The 9,963-nt window shown below is 42.2% G+C and overlaps 1 protein-coding gene across 1 annotated transcript; it reads left to right on the forward strand.

Annotated features, from left to right (window-relative positions):
• The first annotated feature begins 1,941 nt into the window (after window positions 1-1,941).
• On the forward strand, window positions 1,942-8,713 carry RNASE10 (ribonuclease A family member 10 (inactive)). The gene is made up of 3 exons (XM_006163076.2): window positions 1,942-2,026; window positions 3,321-3,418; window positions 6,937-8,713. The coding sequence occupies exon 3, from the start codon at window positions 6,942-6,944 to the stop codon at window positions 7,566-7,568; it is 627 nt and encodes a 208-aa protein (XP_006163138.1). The 5' UTR covers window positions 1,942-2,026; window positions 3,321-3,418; window positions 6,937-6,941; the 3' UTR covers window positions 7,569-8,713.
• The last annotated feature ends 1,250 nt before the right edge of the window (window positions 8,714-9,963 follow it).

The following is a 9,963-nucleotide window of genomic DNA, read 5'->3' on the forward strand; positions in this document are numbered from 1 at the left end:
AGGGGCGGGGGGCCCCCCCTGCCGCGTGGCGCGCCCCCGTGGAGTGGAGGGGCGCCGGCCAGGCCGTTCCTGGCGCGCGGCTAATACTAGGGATCTTGTTCAGCTAGTAGCCCCACTTCCTGAAAGTTGTCAATGTAATTAATGTTGTTAGAGTATAGTTTGATGGTCGTTAATGCTTGTTATGTAAAAAGGGAAATAGTCTTTCTTTGATCAGAAGTTTAGTGTAAAAGTGGAAAGGCACATACTACATCTTCTGTTAAAAGGTGGTTATATTTTAACAGGCACTTAATAGAACACTTGATAAAGTGAGTTGCTGATTAAAGTAAAATTTAATTTCACACCACAATCAGTTCCTTTTGTAGTTAGTAGGATTATGTGATAATTGGTTAGCGCATCCTTGTGAATTTTATACTTTGTGTGGTTGGTTTGAAAAATAATTAAATGGGGGACCAGCAGTAATGGCTATGTCACTGGACTCCCATGTAGTCGACTGCAGTTCGAATCCCAGACCTGGTGGCTTAAACTCATGCTGGGCGCATGTGCATGCATGCCCAAGATCCCGAGAGGAGAATGGAGGAGAAGGGATTGTGGTGTGGCCATCCTCCCTGGGGGGTGATTTCTCGCTTTCTGTCTCTCTGTCTTTCTGGCGAGTGCACGCACCCTATAGCAAAAACCTCTCCAAAAAAGGGAAAAAAAATAATTAAATGGATAAACTCAAAACTTTTTGCACTTTATTATGAAATGTAATGAATACTGTGGAAACCAAATTGTACTGCAAATTTGTTGGAGTTCCTGAGTTAACATCTACTCATAGGTCTGATTTGTTGAAATTGTGATTTGAGAAGTGAATTACTTTCTACCCCTTTGTTCAGATACTTTTTTAAAAGAATTATTTATTTAAATGTATCTTTTAATTATTCTTCTTCAATTTGACCAGATGGGGAGAGAGAGAAAGAGAGAATTCAAGCTGCCAGGTCCAGGACTTGAACTATGGTCACCCATGTGGGAGTATAATGCCTTCACTATGCCACCTGCCAGCCCCTGTTCAGATACTTTTAAATAAAGTAATTTCATGGGACCAGTAGTTAGCGTAATGGCTATGTCACTGGACTCCCATGTAGTTGATCGCGATTCGCATCCCTAACCCGGTGGCTTAAAACTGACACCGGCTGCATGTGCGTGCGTGCCCAAGATCCCGAGAGGAGAATGGAGGAGAAGGGACTGTGGCGTGGCCATCCCCTCTGAGGTGTGCTTTCTCGCTTTCTGTCTCCCTGTCTCTTTCTGTCTGGCAAGCGCACGCACCTTATAGCAAAAAAACTCTCAAAAAAAAAAAGTAATTTCATCAAAAGGTGCTTATTAACCTCAAACTGAAAGGATGATGTAGATTGATTTGCTCAGCTTTAGTACCTTTGTAGGAACTTTCACTGTGTGGGTCACTGAGAGTTTTGAGTTGTGATCGATGGGCATGGTGGGTAGTTAAGGCTGCTTACCTTGCCACAGCGCGACTAGAAAGCGTGATCTTCTGGGGATGGTTTGTAGATTCAAACTGAGGATTCCTACTTAGTGAAGCTGACTTAAAGAGCTAGGTATCAAAGTACCTGGGAGTACTTGGTAATTTAGAAGAAACCTTGCTTCTAAGAAAATCTCACGCTTCCTACGAAAAATGTGAAACCTAATTTTAGAAATATATGCCCTGAAAGGTGAATGCTTCTTCCATTACCATCTTTAATACTTTAATTTAGATGTTTATAAGAAATGGGGTGATGTTTTTCCACATAAACGAATTTCAAAGAGTAGAAGAGGTGATTTTTTGAGAATTGGCTTTGACCAAAGTTCTTTTATTTTCAGGGACAGAACATGAAAGTTGTTTAAACCACAGCCTTTTAAAAGGGATGGGAGTATTGTAATGGGAAATTTGGCTTTCAGAAAAAAGGTGACATTGTTGAGCTGAACTCGCTGTTGCTGATATAACATCACATGGCAGAGTGACACCACAGAATCCAAGTTCGACTTGTTAGCTGCCTCTGTAAGTGGATAATTGTATAAGTAAACGCCTACACCTGTAAGAGTTTTCTAGTCAAAGAAAGGACCGGCTTATTAAAAATATAGCCCTATTCTACTGTAAGTGGGTAATTGTGTAAGTAAATGCCTACACCTGTAAGAGTTTTTTTAGTCAAGGAAAGGACCAGCTTATTAAAAATATAGCCCTATTCTATGCCCATAGGCTTATAGTATTGGGTGCACTAGACCACTGTATGACATTGACCCACTTGAGAACATCGTCGTGACTAGGATGTCCTGGCTGACTTGTGAGCCGGCCCAGGGGACAGCATGCCACATGTCCATCTGTGGCTAGACAGGATAATGAAGCTGATTTAGAGCAAAAGAGAAACGATGAACACCTTTCAGTTTGTTGACTGACTGCAGTGCCTTTATGGCCAGTTCGGTCCTACCTGCTCCTTTGACTTTACCTTCCTATCCCTGTATTAGCACCTTCATCTTGTCATCTTCTCTCTCCCACTTTGTTAACCTGTTTATCCTTGTATCTCAATAAAATGCTTAGGAGGGAAAAAATACATTGTCTCATGATTTTCATTTAGCTAAAGAAGTGAACTTAGAATCAACATGTGGCTCTTCTGGTTTTATTCACCCAGGCTGTAGAGACTCAAATTGATAGTTCTTGTATAATCTCTTATCTAGGGCTAAACAATTAGATTTGCGAAATCTGTATATTCTGATGGGAATGTGGTTACTGGCTGGGGTTGCGGAGAGACTGGAGAGGGGAAAAGTTGTAGGGTAGTGTTAGGGTTAGGGTTAGAGTTAAAGATATATGAAAATTGATGATTGACTCAAATACTCCAAATCTTCAAGTGAAGCCACAATACAGATGTAAATGTGAAAAGCAAAATAATCTTGTTAGAGCGAAGATCCAAAGAGAGGACAAAGATCTGGACATTCCAGAAATGACAACGAAGGGTTAAAGGAAATGCATGTGGACAATCTAATAAATGACTAGATTTGAAATTTATGCACAAGGTCACGGTGCTACAAACCACAGGAAGGGGGGCCGGTGGGACTTGGGGGTGGAACAATTGAAACAAAACTGTCTGCAGTTTCCCAGGCTGCAGACATTTCCTGTCTTGAATGTCTGGATCTGTCTCAATGCTCTAATAGCCTTACTTCAAAGTGTTTGTGGGAGCAGAAAGGAGAAATGGCTGAGTGTTTATCAGTACTGTGTGGGGGCAGTAAGAGGCGTGTGGGCTGAGAAAGTCTGTGTTTAAGAGCATGTGGACCACTAAGAAATAACCATTTTTCTCCAGACCAACATCTAGGGCTCTGCTCACAGAGAAGGAAACCCTGGGCCAGAACTTGGGGAAAGGGAGGACACCAGAGCCTTGGAAGGTACTTAGGTGTATAGGTAAGTCATAGTTCTGTTGGGTGTCCCAAGGAACAACATGAGAAGTCCTCGTTATTTTTATTTTCAATATTTTATTATTTCAGGTATTTTAAATTTTGCAGAAAAGTTGAAATAATAATACAAGGAACTGGGGGACCAGCAAGTGGCATGGTGGTTAAGGTAGTGGACACTCCCACATGGCTGACCATGGTTCGAGTCCCGGACCTGGTGGCTTGCTTTCTCACTTTCCCTCTCCCTCGCTCTTTGTGTTTCTTTCTGGTCAAATTAAAATAAATGAATGAGTAAATAAAATAAAATAATACAAGGAACTCCTGAATACCCTTTATCCAGATACATTATTTAAATTTTTCTCCACATTCATTCTATCATTTTCTTTCTTTCTCTGTAAAAACACACATATGCAGATGCAGAGATGTCTGTATTCTGAACTGTAAGAGTAGGTTGCATACTTTGTGCTTTCAGTATGTATTTCCTAAGAATAAAGATATTCTCTGATGATCAGAGTATAATTTTTACTTTAAAAATGTATTTATTTAAAAATTTTTGCCCCAAGGTACATGTGCTCACCAGAGAAAGACAGAGAGAGAGAAAGTGAAAAAGTGCTCCCCTTCCACATGGAGGATGACCATACCACAATTCCTTCTCTTCTATTCTCCTGCTGGGATTATGGGCACACACACACACACACACACACACACACACATGCGCCCAGTGTGTTTTTTTAAGGTGCCAGATCTAGGACTTGAACAGAGCTGTTGGTCATGTAGGATCCACATGAGGCATTAGCCACCATGCCACCAGCTGGCCCAGAGTATAATTTTAAAATTTAACATATCAAACATTAATATAATACTCTTTTTCTTTTTTTTGGAGTGGGTTTTGCTATAGGGTGCGTGCATTCTCCAGAAAGACAGAGAGAGACAGAGAGATAGAAAGTGAGACATTACCCCCCAGGAGGGTGGCCATGACACAATCCCTTCTCCTCCATTCTCCTTTCGGGATCTTGGGCACGCACGCACATGCACCCGATACGAGTTTAAACCACAAGGTTCGGGACCCGAACCGCGGTCGACCACATGGGAGTTCTGCGACATAGCCATTACGCTAACTGCTGGTCCCAATATAATACTCTTATCTACACTATAGACTACGTTCTTTTTTTAAAGAGATTTTTGCTGTAAGGCATGTGCGTGCTCTTGCCAGAGAGACAGAAAGCGAGAAATCATCCCCCAGTGGGGATGCCATGCTGCAATCCTTTCTCCTCTATTCTCCTCTTGGGATTTTGTTCATGCATGCATCCAGCGTGAGCCTCAAGCTGCTGGGTCCAGGCTTTGAACCTTTGAACCATGGTCAACTACATGGGAATCTAGCAACGTAACCATTATGCCATCTGCGATCCCTACTCTACAGACTACTTTCTAATTTTATCAATTATATCCATAATGTTCTTTATTGCCTATTTGTTTTCCCTTGGTGGGAAAGGTCTCTGGTAGGGGATTGAGACTGGCCTAACAGACATGGATGCATGCTCATTAGGACCTTTTTTAGGAGGGGAACCCTAGCAGATCAATTTTTTTTTTCTGGTTTTATTTTTATTCCACTTATTCCTTGGGAGTATAAACCTAATCAACAGGAATACCCAGGTGCTAAGAAGTCTCTTGTAGAAGGAATCTGGCCTGAGCCTGAGCAGGGGCCTCAGTTTAGGAGTTAGAGAGACGACAGTACTTTTTCTGTTCTTTTTTAATCTTTAGAGGGGAAAGTGGCCAGCAAGGAGTGTAATAGATACTTGAATGAAAAAAAGGAAATTTGGGATTAAAAATAGAGAGCTGGGAGCAGCAGATGGTATGGTGGTTGAGACCCCAGACTCCCACACAGCTGACCACAGTTCAAGCCCTGGACCTGGCAGCCTGCTTTCTCACTTTCTCTCTCTCTTGCATGTGCCCTGTAGCAAACTGAAGAATATGGATAATAATAAATAAAATAAATAATTATTAAAAAAAAAATAGAGAGCTGGTCCTCTGTGATATTTCTAGTCCTTTGATGAGAACAAGCCTTTCTGCAAAAAGTTCTCTAAAGGAAAGTGTGACACCATATACTTTCATATTTTCAACCATCCTCCTTGGTTATTTGCAACTAAAATTTCTGCTTAAGAATCAATTGGTGGGGCCAGCAGTTAGCGTAATGGCTATGTCGCTGGACTCCCACGTAGTCGACTGCGGTTCGCGCCCCGGACCGGGTGGCTTAAAACTCACACCGGGCGCCTGTGCATGCGTGCTCAAGATCCTGAGAGGAGAATGGAGGAGAAGGGATTGCGGCGTGGCCATCCCCCCTGGGGGTGATTTCTCGCTTTCTGTCTCTCTGTCTCTCTGTCTCTCTCTGTCTTTCTGGCAAGTGCACGCACCCTATAGCAAAAACCTCTCAAAAAAAACAAAAAACAAAAAAAAGAATCAATTGGTGGGGGGACCGGTAGGTGGCATGGTGTTTAAGGTGCTGGACACTCCCACGTGGCCGGCCATGGTTCAAGTCCCGGACCTGGTGGCTTGCTTTCTCATCTTCTCTCTCTCTCTCTCTGGTCAAATTAAAAATAAATAAATGAATAATAAAGTTAAATAAATAATTCTAAAAAAAAAATAGAGAGAATCATTTGGTGGGAGGGCTGGCAGGTGGCCGACCATGGTTTGAGTCTCAAACCTGGTGGCTTGCTTTCTCACTTTCCCTCTCTTTTGCTCTGTCCCTCTCTGGTCAAATTAAAAAATAAGTAAATTAATAAAATTAAGCAACATAATTCTTTTAAAAAGAGAGAGAGAATCAATTGGTGAAAAAAAGAGAATCAATTGATATTGGGGCCAGCAGGTGGCATAGAGATTAACATGCTAGACTCTCACATGGCTGACCATGGTTCGAATCCCTGGAACTGGTGGCTTGCTTTCTCACTTTCCCTCTCTGTCTGGTCAAATATAAATAAATAAATAAATAAATAAATAAAATTCCATAAATAATTTTTAAAAAAGAAAAAAAAATCAATTGGTATATGGGGCTGGCAGGTGATGTATGATTAAAGGCTCTGTATTCTCACATGGCCAACCACTGTTCAAGTCCTGGACCTGGTGACTTGCTTTCTCCTTTTCCCTTTCCCTCTGTCTTTCTCTGGTCAAATTAAAAAATAATAACAAATGGAATTAAATAAATAAATAATTCTTTTAAAAAAATAAAAGAATTAATTGGTGTCAACTTTCCTCACTGATTTCCCAAACGTAAATCAATTTCAAAACTGCTTCTCTTGGTCATCTTCCCACTCTTCAGGATGCACATCTCATTATGAAACAATTGAGACTCTCATAGGGAGAGACAGGAGAATGGGGAAAAAAGAAAAAAGATCTCTGCCTTGAGGGTAGAGTAATGTGGATAAGGAGAGATGACTCCTCAACGTCAGTGCTGCAGGATCTGAGGAGACTACTGTTTCTGCTGGGTATTTTCATCTTAAAGTCACATCCTTCCATTTCTCTCCTCTCCTTCAGGCAAAATGAAGCTGACTTTGGTGCAAATCTTTTTCTCACTGTTGCTGTTGCTGCTGGGCCTGGGGGTGGGCCTGGGCCTGGGGCTTCACATGGCTGCTGCGGTCCTGGAAGATAGTGATCAGCCACTGAATGAGTTTTGGTCCAGTGACTCACAGGACAGAGCTGAGACTGAGGAGGGAGGGGTCACTGAAGCCACAGAAATCCTGGTGCTTAGCATTCAAGGAGTGGTGCAACCTACCTGGTCGAAAGAGACCACCTTCAATGAAGATGAAGTTGGAGGAGACAAGAGGCTCCCAGCTGAGACCTTCTTTCAGAGGAACAGAGACTATCTCAGGTCCGACCCTACGCCCAGGGAATGCAATGTCATGATGAAGCACAAGACGAAGGAGCACAGCCCCAGTGGCAGTTGCTTAACTCATTACACTTTCATCCACGAAGACCCCGACATGGTCAAAGCTGTCTGTAACACTTCAGTCATTGCCTGTGAGCTTAAGGGGGGCAAATGTCACAAAAGCCCTCGTCCTTTTGATTTGACATTCTGCAAGTTGTCCACATCAGACCAAGTCACTCCTAACTGCAATTATCTAACTTTCATTATGAAAAAGTTCATTGTTATAACCTGTAATGACTAGAAACTCCAGTTTACACCTGCCTATGAAGCAACTCATCCTAGTCTATCTCTTCATCTTTTTTCTCTCTCTTCCTTTTGTACATCCTTTTTCTTATGTCACTCTCTTCCTCTCAAGTATTCTACAGAAAAGGTTCTGAAAAGAAGACAGATTATTCTTAATTATTCTCTCCTGAAAATATAATTCTTTGCCCTAGAAGTCATCTTATTTGCACTTTGCTCCTGGGATTACAGATGTTAGGATAGGATAATAATGCCTAGTTTCTCTGGGTTCTCTCTCTCCTCTCCCATCCCCTGCCTGCAAAGGGATAAGCAAAGAGCTGCTCTAGTCCCTACCATGGTCCTGGTCCAGTTTGTCTCTTGGGCAAACTTTATCTTTTTAAATGTGACTTCAAGAGATTAATGCATCCTTCACCGTAACCTACCCTCCTCGAAGCCCTGCAGCAAGCACAACTGCACTCTTCTGCCTCATGGATAGAAGTAAAGTGATTTTATCTATGACTAGCTGGAGAACCAGATGGGTCAGGTTTCATTTTCTAAGCCTGGGTTGAAGGGTCTGCTGCTAATGTGATATGATGGTGTAGACCAAGAAAGAACATGTACAGGGGCAAGGACAGAACTTTTTTTTTTAAGTTTATTTCTTTCATGAGAGTGAGACACAGAAAGAGAGAGACAGAGGGGGAGAGATGGGTGCTCTCAACATGGTTTCTTTACACCTTGATCCCTTTCCCCAGCCCTCCAGCTAGTGAGGACCGTGGGCTCATGTACTCAGCATGCTTCAGGTCAGCTTGGTATCTGGACCCATGGTCGGCCAGGTGCCTTCTACCCCTGCAGAGCAGCATAGTACAGCCTGCAACATGGAGGCTAGGCCAGTACTTTTTGTTTGACCCCTTTCTACCCTTTTCTCTTACTTTATCTGCCTCTTTGCTTTGCTTCTTTCCCCCCTCTTTTTCCTAGTTTATTTTCCTTTTTACCTTCTTTCCTTTCCTTTTTCTTTTGAGCCCTCTCTTCTCATTCTCTGAATCTTTATAGAAATATAGTCAGCCAATCCTGGTCACTTAAGCAATGCAAAGTAAGCAGAATCTGGCATGGGAGGTTGGAGGAAGGATAGGTCACAGAAGTGAGAAAGAGTTATTTTTCCAAATTAGGCCCAGAAAGCAGAATAGTGCTCAATTAAAGTACTTTATAGATGTGGAGTGAATGAATGGGCGACAAGGAGTCTTATTCTCACTCAGCATCACTTGCCCTTTCTTGCTCTGGAGACGAAGGACATTGGTGGAAAAGAATAATTTCAACAGAGGAGGTACTGGATTTACTCAAGTAGGGCAAAAGCTTTGAGGTTAAATAGAAAATGAAAGGGGATGCTCTCAGCTTATTTTCTCTAAATTCATATATATCAAGAGATGGTGTAGGAGCCAGCAGGTAACGTGGTGGTTAAGGGCGTTGGACTCCCACATGGCTGACCACAAGTCAAGTCCTAGACCTCGCGGCTTGCTTTCATGTGTCCCCTATCTCTTTCACTCTGTCTCTCTCTGATCAAATTTAAATAAATAAATACATAAATAAAGTTAAATAAAATAATTCTTTGAAAAAAGAATTAGTGTAATTAGACACGCATGGGGGCAGAGGAGACTCTGAGAAAAATGAGTGTAAGGGCTCAACTGTGTGGCTTGATTTAGATATTTCCTCCCTTCAGGGTTTTTCTCTGCTTTGCCCTCCTCTGTGTCACAGACCCAAGAGTCAGGAAAGATGTGGACTACGCTGACCTGGCTTTTATGAATTCTTTTATCCTCCCTGTTCTCCAGGTTATATAGACTCTAATGTCTTCCCAGACTCTCCTGACCCAACGAGTCTCTTATGCCTCTGACTCACCTTTCTTGGCAATGATCTCTCAGGAGCGATGCTGTTGGACGGGAAGTGGTCTGCTTCTGTGGGGTGTGCTGACATTGTAGAGGTGGGTGGAGTAATGGCCAGAGGTAATGAACCAGTCCTAGCAGATTCCTATTATTCCTGATGAGGAATCCTACTCTGGGGAAACATGGGCAAGATGATCTATGGCAAGGGAGAAAATGGGAAGTGGACAGGAAGAGAGGAAAGAAGAGCAGTTGCCAGAGAAAAATCAGCCACATTAGGAATTTGTCTGGTAGGCAAACCAAGGGCACTGGGATTTGCAATGGAGTGTAAAAGGGTTCCACGTCTGACTTCATCTTAACAGCCAAAGATTCATTGTATGGGATGAACTCTGAAGGGGATGTAATTAGCCAGGGATTGAAGTCTACATGGGGTACTTCAAAAAGTTCATGGAAAACTGGAATGAAACTTGAGTTTATTACAGTGCAAATATTTTTTTGAAATCCACATTTTTTTTTTCATAAAATTTATTTCACAAGTTTTCCAAA

The sequence above is a fragment of the Tupaia chinensis genome, unplaced genomic scaffold (assembly GCF_000334495.1).
Source record: "Tupaia chinensis unplaced genomic scaffold, TupChi_1.0 Scaffold141372_1, whole genome shotgun sequence".
Taxonomy (NCBI): Eukaryota; Metazoa; Chordata; class Mammalia; order Scandentia; family Tupaiidae; genus Tupaia; species Tupaia belangeri.

Bases quoted from the DNA above. Each gene is read 5' to 3' on its own strand.
- RNASE10 (XM_006163076.2), top strand. From the start codon at position 6,942: ATGAAGCTGACTTTGGTGCAAATCTTTTTCTCACTGTTGCTGTTGCTG.